This window comes from Phoca vitulina, unplaced genomic scaffold (assembly GCF_004348235.1).
Source record: "Phoca vitulina isolate PV1807 unplaced genomic scaffold, GSC_HSeal_1.0 scaffold1, whole genome shotgun sequence".
Lineage (NCBI taxonomy): Eukaryota > Metazoa > Chordata > Mammalia > Carnivora > Phocidae > Phoca > Phoca vitulina.
The window spans coordinates 16,438,802-16,459,162 of NW_022589704.1; the positions used below are offsets into that span (position 1 = coordinate 16,438,802).

General features: G+C 40.7%; 1 protein-coding gene across 2 annotated transcripts in view; it reads left to right on the forward strand.

Moving 5' to 3' along the window:
- The window catches only part of EPHA4 (EPH receptor A4), a 141,024-nt gene that overhangs the window by 87,466 nt on the left and 33,197 nt on the right, over positions 1–20,361 (forward strand). For both annotated transcript variants that reach the window (XM_032401304.1, XM_032401302.1), the window contains exons 7-8: positions 18,564–18,688; positions 19,713–19,872. In XM_032401304.1, the coding sequence (XP_032257195.1) occupies positions 18,564–18,688; positions 19,713–19,872 (285 nt within the window). The remainder of the gene's footprint in view (positions 1–18,563; positions 18,689–19,712; positions 19,873–20,361) is intronic.

The window sequence follows — 20,361 nt, forward strand, 5'->3', positions numbered from 1 at the left end:
TTGATCCTCTGCCAGGTGGGGTATAACCCACTAAAAATGGTTTCTCTATTTCAAAAGGGTTGAAGATAACCCAAAGAAGAATGATATTTTGCACCATTTGGAAATTACAGAAAATTCAATTTTCAGTGTCCTTGGAGAAGTTTTACAGGAACGAAGCCCTCCTCCTTGGTCGGTGTATCATCTGACACTGCTTCCACGGGGACAGCAGCAGAGTGGAGTAGCTTAGAGAGTGAATGTCCTCCACAGCGAACATATTAACCATCTCAATCCTTGTGGAAAATGTTTGCCGATCCCTGCTCTGGAGTGCTAAATTGAGAAAGAACACAGTCAGAAAGGAGGTTGAAAAGATGCTGAGCTGCTGGGGTCATTTGTCAGAAACCACCCTGGCCAAGGTTGTGGTGGACTAACATTTAGGTATATGTCACATTTGGAATGATTTTATTTTATTTTATTTTTTTCAAAGATTTGATTTATTTATTTGACTGAGAGAGAGAACACAAGCAGGGGGAGCGACAGAGGGAGAGGGAGAAGCAGACTCCCTGCTGAGCAGGGAGCCTGATGTGGGACTCGATCCCAGGACCCTGAGATCATGACCTGAGCTGAAGGCAGACGCTTAACAGACTGAGCCACCCACGTGCCCCTCGAAACAATTTTAATATTTGGCAAGACACCTTTTTTAGAGGTTTTGGCTACATAAACACGATTTCAGGGAATCAAGTCGAATTTCAAGCATGCCTTCGCTGTCTTGTACCACAGATCTTTTCCCAGCGACACTCAGGTTTAAATATAACGTGGAACGTGCTTGAGTGTTCTGATAAGGCAGCATTCAGTTCTCTTGAAAACGTGCATTCTGAGCAGTATTGTAGGCTGGCTTGGTGCTGGCAGCAATTTTCTTCTTAAATAATCGTAGGCACTGCTCTTTGACATTATCCCCTCGCTCAGATGATTTCTCGTTTGCCCTTGATCTCAAGTAAATCATGTATTTTTCTGACTCCTAAGAAACTTAAAGGAAAGACACATGATGAAACTAGTTGAATATAAGTCGGAGATGTTTCTAAAGACACATTTAAAAAAATTTTAAACAAATTGTAGGGATGCGTCAAGAGATTTTGCTGGGACATTTTTCACGCATCCCCAGTGGTTGATAGGTGATCATTAGCATCCCTCGGTGGAAGCTGGTTAGAGAGTCCTTCCTGTGCCTGAGTAATTATAGGCCCAAACGAGCACACAATGGGCTTCAGAGAAGCCAGGCGGCGATTTTCTCATTAACAGCCCTGATCCAGCTCTGGGCTCCTGGTTTAGTTCATAATGCCTAAGAAATGTACATTTAAAAACATGGAGTACAATTTTTTTTTTTTAAAGGGAATAGTCTCTTGATTCTAACGTTATACATAAAATAATTTCATGTCTATTGAATATCGTTGCCACCTCTATAATTATTAAGCATACTCACTAATTATGATCATAATTAAGAATAAAATAAACTGGGAGATGTACAATGGTACACAGCCTCTTGGGTGTGGCACTGGGGTCCATGAATTTGTATTCAGGGTGGGTGCCACAAGTCCTAGGGAGGAGAAAAAAATAGAAGAACCTACTAAATTGTCCAGCTTCAAGGCTGACTGGGTCGCCTGGACAAATAGTGTGTATAGAGCATACTAGTAATTATTGCATATAGAGAAAAATTGCTTTGCATTTTTTAAAAGATGTTAATACAACTGACCCTGGAACAATGCAGGGGTTAAGGGCACCTACGCTGTACTGTCAACAATCCACGTATAACTTTTGATTCCCCAAAACTCTAATAGCCTACTGTTACCAGAAGCCTTACCAATAACATAAATAATCGATTAACACATACTTTTTTTTTTTTAAAGATTTTATTTATTTATTTGAGAGAGAGAGAGAGCAAGCGAGAGAACAAGAGAGCATGAGCCAGGGGAGGGGTAGAGGCAGAGGGAGAAACAGACTCCCTGCTGAGCAGGAAGCCCGATGTGGGACTCGATCCCAGGACCCTGAGATCATGACCTGAGCTGAAGGCAGACGCTTAACCGACTGAGCCACCCAGGCGCCTAACACATACTTTTTATGTTATGTATATTAAATACTGTATTCTTACAATAAAGGAAGCTACAAAAAAGTAAATGTTATTAGGGGATTCATAAGGAAGAGAAGATACATTTACAGTACAGTATTGTATTGGAAAAAAAACCACATATAAATGAACCTGCCCAGTTCAAACCCATGCTGTTCAACAGTCAACTGTTTTTCCATCCAAGAAAATAAAAGTTTTATTTATACCCAAGACTGAGGACACTGTTTTCCCACTCCTATCCCTTTATTCTTACATAAATGTACATATTCATATACACTTATTTTTTTGGTGAGAAGGGAAATTCATTCACCAGCTTTCACCCTAAACACTTGACAGTCTATTTCTGTGCTCGTTACTTCAAACACGAACACTGACTTTCCACCCTCTGGAGAAGCCATCGAGAGATTTGAAAAATAAGTGCCGGGCGGAGATGAGAAATGAACAGTGCAGGATTAGCAAAGGTTTTAGATGGGCTTCTACCTTGACCAGTTATCACTCCAACTGGCTAAATGACTACCTCCTCAGAGGAGCCCAGGAGAGACTCTGGAGATAGTTTGCACTGAGCATTAATAAAAAGATCCAGAAAAACTTTATCAAACCTCCCATTAACCCCATACTAATGTCTTTAAAGAGTTTTTTCCTTTGAACACCAGGAAAACCAAGAGCTGTGCTGCAGGACTAATCCTGCACTGAGAGATCTTAAATCTACAGGGACTCATTAAAATGCATGTGCATGTCGTGCCCACCGAACGGAGCCTTCTCTGCCTGCTAGCGTCTGCGTGCTGTTTTCATGTGGGTATACAGTAAGAGCATTCCATATGTTGTCTTCAGGTAAAGACTTGTGAGGATTTTTTTTTTTTTTTAGGTTTTACATTTTAATTGTCAAGATAAGCAAGCCTAAGCTCTAGCCATCAGTATTAAAAATAGCTCTTTTAATGTCTTCCCCCAGTGTCCACCTTTTGCCCTCACCCCCCCCACACACACAGACATGCTTTTTCTTCCTTTGCCTGTGCCAGAAAAATGAAAAAGATTCCATAGGCTACCCCAGAACTACAATAACAGAAAAGAAAGGTGGTGCCAGATATCCGTGTGGTCGCCTGCCTAGTGAACACCATGGCTTCATTGGAAAATGTCACTAATGATTTGGTCTCACATGGGAAGGTGGGTACCCGGAGTGCGGTGGGAATTTGGCTGAGTTGTCAGCAAAATGGCCATCAATTAGGGCACAGCCCTGAAGAAACAAATCTTACATTAAATTCCTTCTTCCTCTATTCTGATAAATTGGTCAGCTCATTCTAAAGGGACTCTTTGTGGCTCTCCTGAACCATCTTTTATACTATTTTATTTTATTTTATTTTATTTTATCTTATCTTATCTTCTTATTTTATTTTATCTTATTTTATTTTATTTTATTTTATTTTATGACAAAGCACAAGGGCTACTTTCCAAAACATTAACTATCTAAAATATCTTATGGGTAAAATGACAATGATTTGAAATATGTGTTCTATTTTGCAATCACTCTTCCAAGGACAGGGAGAGGGAAGAAGGGAAGATTGGGCCACTCCTTTTTGCCTGGCACCTTCCATTGAGAACCTCTGTCTATGAATTTCTCAGGCAGTTTGGTCCTCACTGTCAAAAAGACCTCTTTAATGGAGGCGGTGGGGTATATGATTTATTTTAAAAAATCCTTATCTCGGAACCTTTTGACGGTGATGTGTGCATACAAACAAGACAAACACATAGCTTCAGCTTCTCAGTGGGTATTAAATAGGGGCCTGCCACTGACAGGTTCACTGTATAGAAGGAGCTTGGGTAAGATACATCCATTAGCACAAACACTGAGAGGGGCAACCTCACAATGGCTCCCCGGAGAGTTGCGCCTGTCTAGATAACATACTGCAAGCTGTAAATCTGCCTCTTGACTCAACCCTAATTTTTTTTTTTTTTTTTGCATAATAAGTGTGTATTTTGAGCACAGAAAGTGTAAAGATGGGCAAGAGAGCACAGCTTCCTCCATCTTCCTTTATCAAAGCCAGGGGCACATGTGTATAGACGGGTGAGGGATTTTGAATATGCAGCTAAACTTGACCAAGTGTTCCTTTCCACTTTACAAGATAATCAAAGACTTTTTTTTTTCCATCTGAAAATTTTAGATGATCTTAAGAGTTGTTGGTGTAGCTCTTGTCTGTACTGAAACCCACTAAATCCTACAGGGCTCTAGGAGAGCACGATTTTAAGAATCTTTCTAGGAGGATGCTTTGGGAGGCTTGGGAATTCTTGAAGCTAACATCATCTCGTTTCTCCCCATTTTAAAATAGGGGCGTGATTATCATTACAGTATATAATCGGGATTCTTGTTGCCTTGTTTTCCGCTGAAAGCAGGGAGTACAAATATGGCAGAATATCAGCCTATGGAAATTAGTGTCTTGTAACCAGAGCACAGGTCATAGAACTTAAAAAGCGTAAGTTGTGTTCACTTCCCTCATTGCAGACACCAGTGCTGAGTAGTCCTTGAATTCAGGTGTGGCTCTGAGAGGCTGGTGATATATTTAACGAATCTTTGTGTAATATCAAAGGGTATTGTCTGGGGAAGAATGACCCATAAGAAGCCCTTTAAATCTCCCTGTTACCTCTTCAAGAATATAACCTTCATTGCATATGTGCTTTGAATGATGGCTTTTTCTCTTTCTCTCCAGCTCTTCTTTCCTTCCTGTTTCAGAACACACACGAAATACTCCCACAAACTGCCTGGAGTATGCTGGAGCCCCGCTCCAGTGTCTTTCTTGGAGACCATGCCGTGGGACTATTTCTAGGCGATGTGTTGTTCTAATGAGGTCCTTCCCAGTATTTACAGATTGACTCCTGGGTGGAGCCAGTAATACTGAATTTCACACTTCAGCAAGTTGTGTTTAAAGAGGGGCCCCAGTGAGACGCTGTGAGCCTCCTAGTTAAAAAAGAAAGGAAAGAAAAGAATAGAAAATTCAAGTCCTGAAACAATTATAGATTTCCTAATTCATCCTTTGTTATTCTTTATGCCTACAAAAGTCATCTTGGATTTTCAAACACAGATCCAGTTGGAGACATCTATTGGCCTTAATAACATTTTAAAATTTAATAGCTTGGTTGTTTCAGCTTCGGACTTACAATGCCTGTAGGAGTTTAAACTATCTGGCACATACATTCGTTTCTGGCTGATACCCCAATATTAAAAAAAAAAAAAAACAAAACACATTAATTCTATCGTTGCAAATTCCCAAGCTTAAAATTCCTTCTCATAAATTATGCTCCTTTCTCTAACCTCGATCATAGCTTTTATGACAGTTGCCAAAAAGATAGAGTTTCAAATATGAGGCCTTCAAGAATATCATTCATGGCCACATTTTTGAGAGCATAGCATGTGGTGACCATTTGTATATGAAGCATTTGCAAAATGTGCTGGTTGTAATTTAACCCAAAGGTCTCCAACACTTCTCTCCACCTATCAGTTACTCTGTGCTTGTCTTTGTAGCAAGCAAGAAACCGGGAGGGAAAGATTTGGCTCCAAGTAAAACGAAGGCTTCCTTAGGTATTACTGAAAAACCAGCTCCTCAGCATTCGTTCTATGGCTCATAGATATTGCCCCTTTGAATATTTGATTTCCCTGGGTTCAGAACCTTTCCCAGATTTCCATGTAGTGAAACCAACTGGGAATGCAAGGGAGAGTCTTAGTGTTGGTCTTCTTCCTGTTTCTCAATCTCTGTCTCTTTCTCTCTCTCTCAGTCTCTCTCTTCCAACTGCAACACTCTAGTTTACCATCCATGGCCATCATTTCTCTGCATTTAGCCATTGTTCTTTAAGCCAAGCAACATTTGGACTTGGAAAAATTCCAAGTAGCATAGAACACATACATTTGCAACCAAAATTGTATTGAAATGTACGCTCTGCCTGTCTGTCTTACCCTGTCAGTGATAATCTGTAGTGTATAATTTCATGCTCCACTGTATTCTTTGTCTGATATTTTTCATTTCTGTGTTTTTTTTCCCGATTCTATGTGTTTTAAAATGCAATAAGAGAAAGAAAGTTGAGTTATTAAAAAGTAGTTTCAGATTTAAAAATAACAATGGCTGGTAAAAATGTTTATCATTTAAGGGGTGAATATCCTCAATTTCTGGTCAGCATAACTTTTTTTTTGAGCAGCTCCTGTGGTCTTTTTAAATGACCATTAGGAAAAATAGGTATCCTATTGCAATTGTATATGTGTTGGGAAATTGGATGGCTCAGGAGATGACTAATGGGACTCTAGACCTTTCTGTCTTTAGGTCACCTCCTTGAATCTGGACTCTATCATAAGTGGTCCAAGGCCTGGCCATCTGGCAGCCATTGAGTGGCTATGGTAATGAAATTGGTCTCAGTCCAGGTCTTAGTCGACAGGTGTTCACATCATAAGTGACACTAATTGACTTCCTACTCTTTCAATTTGGAAGACGGTGGACTGTCACTGAAGCAGTGATGGGGAAGGAGTTAGTCATGATATATTCAGACTCCATCGAAAGCCAGGGAATTCAGTGCCTTGAGCTGGCACCAGCCTGGCATCTTGCAAATACTGTACTTGCTTCTTATGGGTTCCATTAGCCTGGGAAATAAAAAATAGCAATCTAATTTCAAGAGATTTCCAATAACTCAGAATGGCGAATGCTGCTTTTCTGTAGTTAACAGGAGCCTCTTTGTGTTGAGACTTTTCTCTTCATCTTGCGTTATGGTGATTAGAAGCTTCCTATGAAGATTATATGTAAGGAAGAAAAAAGAAAATTGGATTCTGGGCCTCTGTGATAACATCAGTCAGGCTATCTGTTTTTATTTTTTTTAATTTTTTCTTTGTTTGGAGGTTGATTACCAGGTCACCCATTCATAACAGGTATTATGGATGGTCTACTCTTCGATGGAGAATTTGATGTCTCTCTTCAATGCTCTTGTGAAATGAAGACCAATGTGAGGAAATAACTCTGAGACCTTTTTATTAACATAAATTTTGGTGCACAGAATTCTGAGGCTTCATCCAGCACACACTCTTTCCGTTTTTCCAGGTGTCCGACCCCAGAATTAGCTCCCATTTATTCACTCTTGCTCGGGGCCATGACCTGGGGGGGTAATTTGGCCTGACTTGGAGGCCAAGGATTATTAGTAGCTCTTGTATTAGTAGTCGTGGTGCTAATTAGTACTACTAGTACTAGTAGTATTAATATTTTGCTCCCTGAAGTTTCCTAGGTTTATCTAATGGCTTTTTTTTTTTTAAACTACACAGATGATTTGGATGTCCCTGTAGCAAGTGACAAAGCCACACTCCTGAATTAGTTATCACACTTAAAAAGTCAAGATGACAGCAGTCACAGTGGATCTATTTATTGAAACAGACAGGCTCCTTTAGCAGAATGATCAATGTCTTACCTCCTTCTGAAAGGCTTTTCCAGGGGTAGGAAATCGTCAAGCATCTGATATAAAGTAATGAACAGGGCTTTTTATTGGTCAGTTTCTGGAGCAGGCTTTTAAGAATTCCTGCCCGTATATGTAGAAACGTGAGTGTGGGAAGTAAAAGGCAGGAGCAAAGATTTACTAGGTGCATCTATCTTCCTGGCTTTTAGAGTCTTTGTGATTAATACATCTTTAATAGGGGACTGATCTAGATGCTTCGGGATGTCAAAAAGCTAAATGTTACAGCATTGTCTCATTGGTTCCAAACACAGCAGGGCGATTAGCAGCTGTCCGAGTAACAAAGAGAACCTGAAGCCCACAGCACAGCTTTTATTTTCCAGATTTGGAATGCCTGAAACTCTCCAGTAGAGTTGACAGCTAAAGGAATAGAAGCCTTGATTCACAGCAGCTAATCCGTCTCCACTCTCTATGCTATATTTCTGCTCAGCAGAAGAGAACCCTTCCTTTTTACCATCCTCCGTATTCCAGAATAATTTTGGCAGGCAGCGTTGGGCATGGAGGGGCTCACTTTGCCCAAGGCTCATCGTCGTCCTTTCTGATCAAAACACATATAAAATAATTTCAATCAAGAGTTTATCTTAGATACTTTTTGACCTACCGTGGTGCAATGAAAAGGTTCATCTTCCTAGAGGCCTTCAGAGAGAAAAAAATTACCTAATTTATTTATTCTTGCTAACTTTGCCCATTTAAAATGGTTGTCTTTCTCAGGCAAATTCTTATAAATCGCCCTCCAGTTGAAAGACTTATTTTCCTGTTAGCCTTAAACTGGCATTCTTACTTAACAGGAAATACACACTGAATCCTGCCATGTTTCTGTTGGCAAATATGTGCTACCCTTGTTGGAACCTGCCAACAAGTTTCTTAGTAAGCAAATAGAAAGTAAAACAAGCAGCTCTCAGATGAAACAGAAGACACACTTGAACTACATCGGAGACACTTGGTACCCGAAGTCATCCCCAGTTACTTCTGGGGGACATGTGCCTTGGTTCCAAGTCGAGCTGTTACTCACTTAATAGTTTTACGACTAATGGTATGGCTATATATGTAGCAATGCTAATTTAAGATAGTAGTTTTTTAAAAAGTAAAACAAAAACAAAAGTAAAACAAGCATTTAAGTAAAACGTTTTCTTTCCTTCAGAGAGCAGGGATTGTTTGTGGCTCAAATACGAAACAGAACAGTTAAGTAGTTACAGAAGTCCTAATTTGCAAAAACTTAGATCTTCCGTGACACCTTTAGACCTTTACCCAGAGGGTTAACGAAAAATGTTGGGTGGATCTTTCTAATACTAATTTTCCTATTCCATCCTTAATACCCTTACTTAACATTTTTCTTTGACTTTTAGCCTTTTGATTATGAACTATACACACGTACAGAAAAGTGGATAAGATATAAATGTACAGTCAGTGAATTATCCCAAAGCAAACACCTGTGTAACCATAAACCAGAGCAAAGACTAGAACATCACCAGCCTTCCAGAAGCTTGCCTTTTACCCCCACCCTTTCCCTAACTTCAAATACTTTTGTTTTATTTTGCGATTGAATTCTTCTGTTTTAGAGAATTCTGAGTTCTCTTGTGAGGTGATTCATCTCCAAAAGCTTTAAGCTTTGTCTGTGAACAGAAGTCATGTCTAAGTTACCTCTGGATTTCTGGCAAGCAAGAATGTATGGGGACAGTCCTATATGTAAGTGACACATAGCAGATGTAGGATTTGCTGTTACCAATGGTGCTGATGCTTTGGGAGAACAAGCCATTTAACGTTCAAATCTCCCATTTCCTACCAGTGCAAAGAGGGGAGAGACTAGAGGCCTCCAGTGGCTCAGTGGTTGAAAATGTGGGTTCCAGGACCTGACTGGTGAATTCACCACTTACATGCTATAACTTGGGGCAAGTTATTCAAACTCTCTGTACCTAGTGTATCTATAAAATGAGAACAATAATAGTACCTGCCTTATAGGGTTTTTGTGAGGATTATATGAATTAATTCATGCAAGACGTTTGAAACGGTGCTTGGCACATGGTAGTTATTCAATAAATGGTAATTTAGTGAGTGTGTGTTTATAGGCATGGGGTACGGTAGGAGGATTGTATACTTTGGAGTCAGGCAGACTCGGGTTTACAATCTCATTTTATAGCTCCGGTCCAATTTTACCTTCTGTGTGTTGCCTAAGTTTGCAAATATGAATTCATAGGTGATAATTACAAGTACCTCAGAGAGCTGCTTGGTCGAAATGGTGGTAAGCGTGTGGCAGTGCCCTGCGAAGGAGGCCAGATTTGCTCCCCTGCCCGTTCTTCTCGGTTTTCCTGCGACTGACATGGCCCAAGCCTTCGACTGTGTCAGCTGTTAATTAGGCAATGGAGACCAACTCTTTTCAAAAAGAAAACTCACCCAAGCCATTTTGAGAACCCCGCTGTCTTTTCCCATTGAACATTAAGACAAGCTCCGCGGAAGCTTTGAGCCCAGTAATTTGTGATTCCGCTGAATTCATTCGCTGGGAGAAGACCTGCGGCCGATTGTGTCCCTGCAAAGCTGCAACTTGAGACCACAGCTCAATCTTCTGGAGCCACCGTACTATTACACTTTAGTCATCATCTGAAAACGTCATGTGCAAAAGGCCTCTTTTTTGTGGAATGGCTCCACTTTCCCTGATGAGTACCTGCTGTAACCCCAGATGTCAGTTAGCAGGTTAAGAGGTTAACAGAGTAGAAAGTTGTTTCTTGCCCAAGTTGTATCCAGTTGGTGGTGATGAGGGGAGGTTTGGGCCTGGGCATCAACGTCTAGCCGGCAGATGGTGGGTTAGAGAAGATGGAGGGACCCAAGGACACTATTTATGTGCGCCATCTAGAAAAGGAATAATCGCTTAAACCCACACCCCATTGTCCGGAATTCAGTCACATGAATCCTCCAACATGTAAAGGAAATGTTGTCCTTGTCTGAGCGGCTCCATCCCAGAAACAGGTATTTAGGGGAGGGGTGCTCACATCTTTGGACACTTAGCCACAGATGCTAATCCCAACACCTTTCACTTGCTTGTGCCAACACGTCCCAGGAAGACCAAGGATAGCGTCACGTTCCGTTATTTAAAACGTGGTTAACAGCTCTCTATAAAAGATCTCTCTAAAATTATCTGCCACCCATTTCTCTGAAAATAAGTAAAGTAAGAGTCTGAGGTTCATGCTTTGTAAAAGCTTGCTCGCGGGTCACTTAGTTAAAGCACATGAGTGTTCCAAAGTCAGATTCTGAAAATCACTGGAAGCATCCTTTGGTAAGTGTTACTGTGCCCTGCTTTATTTTAGAGTATTTCTTTAAAATGGACTCTGTGTCCTGACCTTGGAAAGAAATCACTTTCTGGGGAAAAAAAAATGCATCCCTCATATACTTTAAGTGTATGCTTAATTAATATTAATATTAATATATCCATATTTAAATATAAACGAACTTCCTTGAATTCAGTCGTCTAAAGGTTTTAGTTGAGAATTTGGTGCTCTGTCTTTTGTTGAATAGGAAAATAATTCTGTATCAGTTTTGGAGTAATCAGCTTTTTCTGTACCTTTTTTTTTTTAAACAATTTTACAGTTTTATTTCTTGACTCTGATAAAATGTGGTTAGGTGCTTATTAATGATACAGCAGCTAAACGCTGTGGGGTGCAGAGCAGAGTTGTTACGTTGGTGATGTATCACCAATGTAAGGGAGGATGGATGGGGCTTGAGTCTTTTGATGATTGTTACCTAAAAAAATAGCAGAGGGTTAAGCCAGCTGGTTGAATGTAGTGCAAACGAAATCATATGTCTATGAAAACGCTTCACACTATTGAGTACTATAAAATACTGCCATGATATTGTAAAAAAAATTACTCACTGGTGTTTAGTGCCATTAGGTAGTGCAGAGCTCAGAGGAGAAATCCTTCCCCCCTTTGGTGGGATGTGGAAGAAAGCAATTAATATTAGCACCAACGTTCTTAGTATTTCTGTGACGGCAAAACCCTTAATCACAAGGATATCATTAGTGCTCTGAAGCATTTAATTTTGATGCCTGACAGCATTTTAAAATGCACAAACCTTTGATAAAGAGCAAATCAGAGCTGCGGTGTTGAAATGAGAAAGAAAGAGGGAAAAAAACCACCTTAAGCCCCAAGTAATTAAATTTTAATATGCCTTTTGCATGAAGCAGAGATATGTATAAACTGTGGGTTTATTTTTCCTGTCAGTGAAAGACCCCTTGAGTCAATATTGGCTCTTTAAATTCAGATCCTGGGGAGGGGCCACCCCGCTGTGGTTAAGAAGTCCTCTTCCCTCCAAGCACTGGGCATTGTTGTACCACTGACATCCCGGCTTTGGGTTTCTTGACTTTCATAAAGGACTGTTTCCACTCTTCCTTGCCTGCAGGCTGGAGAGCTTTCATTGCATCTGCTTATTTCCTGCCTTCCTCCCTCCGCCCTCCTAATTTGAGCCAGTAGTGAAATGCATTCGATCTGTTTGAGCTATTTCTAACCCCCACTCAAGGTCTCCCAAACTGTTTTTAATTCATTGCTCGTGATGCTGGACCCAAACAGTTTGATAGCCCGCAGTGATTCAAAGAAGACTCCTTCCTGCCTTTCTTGGCTCTGTCTTTTTTTTTTTCCTCCTCTCCATCCTATTTGGGTGTCGCAAGTGCCAAACTGCTGCAGTAAAATGACTTGTAGGTGTTTAATGGCAAGTCATTGAGGAAGCGAATAAAAGAAAATTGTAGCACTTGCATCGGTGGGAAGCAAGGAGAACTGCTGAGCTTTGAACCAAAGAAAGTTAAATTTACCATTTTCTTAAAAGGAGCCTCCTCTGTTTGACATCAAAGCATCTCCTGTAATTCTTCATTGTGAAATGTACCACTGTTAGAGAGTTATGATCGAGCCCCTAATCTGTGCTGTTTCTGTTTATCGGAAACACACACAGAGATCAAACCCACATGTGCCTTCTGCATGCATGTGGCCAGATCTCCCACCAAATGTAACCACGGGTACGTAGCAAATGGGGATTCTATTTAGAAAGCACTCTCAGTTTCTGAGGATATGTGGAATTCTGAATACAGAATTTTTGAAGGGGGGATAATTTATCTTGGCTTTCTAGTAGAAAGCTCAGATCATTCAACCTTCAAGCTTTGGTGAGTTTTTTTTTTCTTTAATCCTCTATGGTGTTTGCTCCATCTTTAAAAAAATGATACTCTACTACCATTTTACTTGTTTCCAATGTGTGTGTGGAAAAATACCTCTTCCACGTGCTTCATCTTGCTGTCCCGACCCTGACCGCAGAGGGCTCTGCACTCTATTACCTGGACACTTCATCAGTAATGTCCTTTTGGTGGGATTTCAGGGATACACGCAGTACCTAATGGCTTTTTCTGGCAGTCACTGATTTGTTTCCATTAGCTCATCTTTGGAGATAACTCTAGTCTTATAAAACAAGAGAGATGCTTAGGGCCCTTTCTGGATTTAGGATTATGACTTGGCGGGGGTTGGGGGGGGTGGATTTCAATGCCTCGATACCTTTTCGATGAGGAGAACTATTTACATACCCTCCAGATATAGAGGTGAAATGCTGAGGGGATTGTCAATATCTCTGTCAGCTAAAAGAGCAGCCCCTCAAAATGCTGTCTGTAACAGGTGCAGTGAAAACTACTTTTAATGTTAATTCACATTTGAGTGACATTTTACAAACCTGTGTGTTTGAAAAAAAGAAAAGCTCAGAAGCCTCTCATATCTCTTAGAAAACAGAGACTCCATTTATAATTAGAATTGTCATTTGCTTTACTCCTAATTGTCAATATCTTAGTTAACCTAAATAGCAAAACCAAACCCACAGAAGGTCATCTGAAACAGGTGCAGATAAAAAGTTGTCTTAGGGATGACTTATTTCTGGTACTTTATATTTAGAAAACATCTCGCTGTCTACAAAGATTTTTTTAAGTCTATTTTAACATTTAATTATTTGTTTGACAGGTTTATTGAGTGCTCACTATGTGCCAAACATGATCTTGCATAGTTTGGACAAGGGAAAGCCCTACCTTTTTGGAGCATACATCTAACAGCTCACACACTTGTATCTGGAATTGTGTTTTACAAATGGGAGAACAGAGGCAAGAAAATTTGAGTGACTTGGCCAAGATGGCAACTGGTAAATGTCAAACTCAGAATTACACCCCAAATCCTTCTAACAGTCATTGATCTTCCCACCAAATTAGTAAGGTGAAGAATACTTCTAAGTATATGAGTTAAATATATTTTCATCTTTACCTCATTTCACATGTCCTGGGCCCTCGACGCTCGCAGAATCAGAGTACTAGTAATTTCTTGAAAATCCCAGTCGTACTCGGAGCAGGTACACCTTTCACCTTTCTGCCTCCTGTTTGTCACTGCAAATCTTGACTTACTTCACTAACCTTCCATGGTTCCAAATCCTACCGTGGTTCTTTCTGCAGTTTACAATGCCCTCCTCCCCATTCTGGCTTCTTATCTCACCCGCTATCTTTATTTAGCTAAATAGTGTTTAACTGTTTATACATAAATACCTCTTTAGCTCTACTTTGGATTTTAAGTTCCTCAAGCAGAAGCTTAAAGGGCATCTGTTGAATGATTGAACAGGTACGTCAGTGTGATTTATAAGCAAAAAGAAAAGGAAATCGAGAACGTGGTTTGGATTAAAACTACTAAAATACCCTTGAGAGTCATAGGATGTGGTCTCAGATAACAAAATCTCAGGACAGGAAAATGGACATCTGTCAGTCATTGGAAATACTGCTTCTAACGTTTGAAAATTAAGGACTTAATTAAATTAAGTCACAAACCTTTCTTTAAAACTACCCTCTGGTAATTCTTGCCTTTGTGATTTTTACATCCATCAGTCATCTTTCGCAACCATACTACTGTCGACTACCATGACCAGCCCTCCTCGTTGTGTGTCATGCCAAAATTCTAGCCACCAAAGAATGCCTGCTTATGTCCAGGGGCACAAAACTTTCCTTAAAGCAAACACCTCTTTTATGAAGGAAGTCTGTGGGTAGGTAGGAATGTTTCCAATTTAAAATGTGTCTCTTTCTTGTAGTGAGGCTCCTTACGTCAGCCTTCATCTTCCTCCTGGCTTCTCCTCTGACTCTTCGGGAGGTGTATTGCCTGTCTAAAAACACAGTATAATAAGGAAGCGCCCACCCCATACTTCTCCCCATCACCACGAGAGAATCTGGATAAGAAGAGGATTGGCAGGAACTGCCTCCTCTTGAGTTCTGAAAAATGGGTGCCTTCTCTGTAAGACCGTTGTAAAAAATTTCCTCATCTATTTTGTTGTTGTTGTTAATTCAGAAAAGGCTGAAGGATAAGATGGGTTTTCCTTTGATCCCAAGGACTGTATCTGATTCAGCTCTGTCTGCGCTTTCCCATCTTTGCCTTATTCCACTGGTGCTCATTTAAGTATGTGCTTAGTGGATGAGTCAGTCCTGAGGAAAAACTGTCTCCACAGGTTTCAGAATGTAAGTTAGAGAGCTGAGAGACAAGCAGGACTTTTTTCTGCTTGGTCTTTTTATGTTGACTAAAATTTCCCCCGCTATGATGAGAAGCCCTCTTTTGAACTAAGGCATTGATTTGTCATAGCTCCTTCTGAACCATATTTTAGGGACAGGAGGGTTCAGTCTGTTATTCTATTAGCCTATTATCTTGTAATTTTGTTAGCAAAGGGCAGAGCCCTGGGGTGTTGGGACCCAGGATCCAAAACATTTCTAAATTGAGAAAGGCTTGGCAGTATTTACCGAAACGTGGAAACCTAATAATGGTGGCATCAGAGACGATTTTAGTGAAGACCCATATGGAACCTCCTGTAATACCGAATTGCCCTGTGTGAAAAGTAAGTTTCTTTTTAATTCTCCCTCAGTTCTTCCACTTATTCCAAGGCCAGAATCTCAAGTTGGTGCCGGGATTATCCTTGATGCGTCTCTCACACTGGCTATAATCTCTACTTTGGATAAAGCAGGGAGGGGCAAGAACGTACAGCAAACATTGATAGTATTGTTGACTCACATAATCATTTTTAGGGTTACCTGCTTTTAACAGGGTTTTATTTATATCAGTAATGGGAAGTTCCTTCTTAAATATAACTCAATGTATATAGCGTGTGGTTTCAAGAAAACTATTACTGAAATCATAGCACAAGTTGCAGAGGGATGTGACAGCAATTACATGAATGGCATGAGAAGACAAGCTTGGGAACCGTCGGGGTAGGAGAACGATTGAGAAATGCCATTGCCAAATGCCTCAGCTGGGGAAGCGAGCTGCAGCCCGGCACACGTGGTAGGGTGATGGCTTCCAGATGTGGACTTGGAGGCTGGGTTGGAAGCAGGGTAGGAAGGGCGAGGGAAGAACCCCTACGTGACTTATAATGTGGAGCACACATCCAGACTGCCTCTTCCCTCCAGAGTGGCAGCCCTGTAAAGCCCAGTTTTTTTTTTTTTTTCCAGACTGGTGTTCTTTGTACCAGAGAAGGTAAGACGCTCTCCTTAGGGGGAGGAATGGCTGCCATGTTCGACTACAGGGCAGTTGCATGTTGCAGTAGGTATATTTCGCCATCTCACTTGGTCACGGATTGCTTTTGTCACTGTGACCTGATAAAAATGCTTTTCTGAAAGACATCTGTCTAGAAAGAATTCAGACATGACAGTCCCACAACATAATACCTTCCGGGAATTAGAACTACTCTACTTTACTCTTTCATCTCATGTTCTTCCCTTTTAATGGTGGCCGAGTCAGAGCACACATGGTTGGTTTATTTACACGTTTGTGCGTATGGATTTTTCCAAGTAGGGCTGTATTAGAAATAGTCTATCAGTTACCATGATTATATGGTGGACGCGCTGCCTGCGATATTTTGAGGACTTCGGGTGAGTTCATATTCCCCTTGAATGGGCACAGGAGCACTGCTGCTCCAACTTCTAAAATGGAAATCAGATTCATTGCCCATGTGCAGCAGTTTAGTGATAACCCAGCCAGAGAGAAACCGGCTTAGTTAAGCAGTGCACCCCAAGGGCAGCCAGGCAGTTCTTTCCTGAGGAATCTGTTGATTATCAGAATCTGAGCCAGACCATTGCTGAGAGAAAGTCCACTGTATAACTTTATGATTCCCGCCCCCCCATCCTCTGCCGCTGTCTTTCAAAAATCTCGCTTTTCTATTGCACTTCCCAATCCTGAACAACAGAGTTTAAAGAGCCCCTTTTTATGGAGTATATGCTAAAGTGCTCTGTTAGAGAGTATATTTATTACCTGGAGCAAAATAGCTTTTCATAGCCAGGCAGCTTTCTTAGCCTTCTTGCTTCCTCTGTATTTGGGAGAGTCACTCCCTGCATTTTGCTGGACCATGGTTCCGTGTCAACCAGTAAGGAAAGAGAGAGAGAAAATGTGTGTGTGCATGTTTGTGGGTGGGTGTGTGTGTTTGTTGGGGGAGGGAAGCCTTAATGCAGCTAATGAGCACATTTCCGTTTTTCATTTTCTTCAGATGGTCAGTGGCTTCCATATGTCTGCTGCATGCAGCTCTGTTCATCCAGTTTGGTATTACTAACCTTGGGGTTGCCTTTGATGGAGGACATATGTATCCACTGTATCCTTCACTTGTGTTTATGCCTGAGATTCAATCTGGAATAGCTTTGGGGGAAAAAGAGTGGGAGAGAGAAATAGGGCAGGGGCATGTACGTGCGTGCGCATATGTGCCCATGCCATCTTGAGGTACCCCTAACAGAGATGCCAGGCTGTCAGATAACCTCCAAGAGGTGCTCCCTGCTTCATTAACTTCAGCTGGAAGATTCCCTGTGTGACTATGGTGTGTCTGGTTGCTTTCCTTTCCATCAATGCATACCTGTCAGATACGGTCAAGCATGTTTGAAGTTAGTCACAATCCATTTTCAGTGACAATTTATTTTACTTTTCTCTTTTTTCCTCTGAGTTAGGGTTTGGCGTGTGTGTGTGTGTGTGTGTGTGTGTGTGTGTGTGTGTGTGTTGGGAAAGAGCAGGAGGACGACCTGACGCTATGCTGTTGTTCTTCAGTGGCCATTTTGTGATGATTTCACATATTTCCACAATTTGGTCAATTGAGGGAGACCCCCTAATCTCTGGTTCTACAGACCAGCTTTGTTAGGTACGATTACAGATTTCATTGACTGCTCCTCTTCTCCCTGGAGATGGCACATTTGTGTCATTGTCAGTCCGAGCAGAACTGGACAATAGCTGGAGACGTGACTATCACAGTGAAGAAGAGGGCAGCCTGGTTTTAGAAATCTCAAGGACTCCTGAGAACACAGCCAACAGAGGACTGCTTTTGTGTCTTTCTTAGTGGAAAGAAGAAAGTTTACTACACAACAGGCAAAAGCAATATTTCAGCTTTTGTAAAAATAGCTTCAAAACGTCACGCGTGTCCAGAGAGAGCATCATTGTTTTATTCGTGTTCTTCATTATTTGCATCACGGTGTCAAACTGAAAACCTGGCTACAACTGAGCAGTACTTTTATTTATATTGGAAAGGATAGAAATTGTTCGCATTTCCTACAGTCTCCTGGGAGGAGTTGCAAATTCTCCTGCTTGTGTAAAATTAAAGACCAGTAAGATGACCACTTGTAAACTTTGGAGGTAGGAGGAAATGCAGTTTTACTGAGCTTAAAAGGAGGTCTTCCAGTGGATTTCATGGCTTGCAAAAAATAAAGAAGGTAGCGTTCTCTCTAGATTTTGTGAGGAACGGCTGTAGGTGCTGCTGCCCGGGCTGTGAGGTGATGCCGTAGGCTTTTACCTCAGAGATTATCTTTCTAAGACAAACCATATACCAACATACTGGAGAGAACCATAAAAATGGTATGCTTTTGTACTGGGGAAGACTGACATGGGGATCTGGGAAGACAAGATAATCCTTCACACTTTTCTTAAGTAAAATGAAATTATCGATTGCTACCACCAATGTTTTTTCCCCTTTTGTTTTTTGGTTTGTTTTTTCCCAATAGCACCATCATCCATTGCTTTGGTCCAGGCGAAAGAAGTTACAAGATACAGTGTTGCTCTGGCTTGGCTGGAACCAGATAGACCCAACGGGGTGATCTTGGAGTATGAAGTCAAGTATTATGAGAAGGTATTACTTGAATGAGCAAGCTTCCTTCTTCTTTTCCTTCCCTCCCTCCCCCTTCCCCTCCCTTCCTTCTTTCCTTCTCTCCTTCCCTCCTTCCTTTCTTTCTCTCTTTAGTTTTTAGCCAGTTATAAATCCAGAATACCAGGGAATCTCAAAACCAAATGCATTATGTTCCCCGGTCGAATCCAGTTATGAATGTTATGTATTAAGTTGGTTATCTTGAAAAATAGGAAAAATACATTGTGTTCTAATATAACCATTTTTTCTTTCTAGTAATGGAAATCAAGATAACTAAGAGGTTCTTATATATAAGCCTTCTATCAGTGAGAGTGACTCATAAAAGTCGAAATAATGATCTGTTTAAGTAGATCACTCCTATTCAGAATCAAGGTGTGGGTTTTGATGACTTTTAATAGAAAATCAGGGAAGGAAAATTACATTTTTCAGCCTCTTAAAGTTATAGAAAGACATTATTTTTACAAATAACTTGTCTCTCTTAAAGGACAGAATTCTGAAGAGAGCTATTTGCATTCAAGATTGTCTAGAAAATGAACAATTGACTTCTCTTTCTTTTTAAAGATAATCACTTATTGGCTTCCTTATTAAAAGCAGAAAGGGGACAGGATTTATTTTTCACTGAAACCGGATTACAACATTTCTGACATTTTCTAGACGGAAAATAGAAAAAGATGAGAGACCTTCTTATGGTTATTTCTGTTAAATTGCTGGCTGTGGAGTGAGTAAAGCCACCAACCATCATCTGATTTCCTTTTTTAAAAAGAGCATAAGTAGAGATCTGCATATGGTCAGTGTCAACAGTGATCACACCCAAACTCCACATGTCCTTCAGTGTCCGAGATGTTACAATGGTACTTCCAACACTGAAGAGAATAGGAGGTTTAGAGTTTATCAATCTCTATTTACTTTCAACTTCTAAGGACACTGGCTTGGTTCCTTTAATTACGTGCCTAGAGTAAGTGGGGATTTATTTTGCCACCTTCCCTAATTTTATCATTCCGTGATGCAGGATCAGAATGAGCGGAGCTACCGCATCGTCCGGACAGCTGCCAGGAACACGGACATCAAAGGCCTGAATCCTCTGACTTCCTATGTGTTCCATGTCCGAGCCAGGACAGCAGCTGGCTATGGAGATTTCAGTGAGCCACTGGAGGTCACGACCAACACAGGTACCAACTTCTGAGGCCCTTTTTACAGTCCAGGTGACATCTAAGGAGCTGTACCTAATTGCTGGTTAGGTGAACATTCTATTGGCAACGAACACGGTTTGAAATGACGATGTCTGTAACTTAGAAAAGCTCATGCTCTTTAGAGAAGAGCATTTTTCATATTACCTAACCCGTCTATGCATGTGATTAGAAAATGTTTTCTTCTTTTTCTTATTTTGAGTCTTCTATTGATCATAGAAAAACGGGATTGGTAAGTGGACGAATTGAGAGTTGCATAGCTATCTTAAAGAAGGTAGGAAGTTTTCTCCCTGGGAACAGTAAAGAAGGGACCAAATTTATCTTCTTTTATTTATTTCTAGGAATCTGTTTAAATCAAGTCAGATCAGTTTTTTTTTTTTTTTTAAGACCTTTTGGACAAACATATCAACTCTCAGCATTGTGAGTTGGACTGATTGATTGACTTGAAAATGTTAACAAAGGACATGCCCA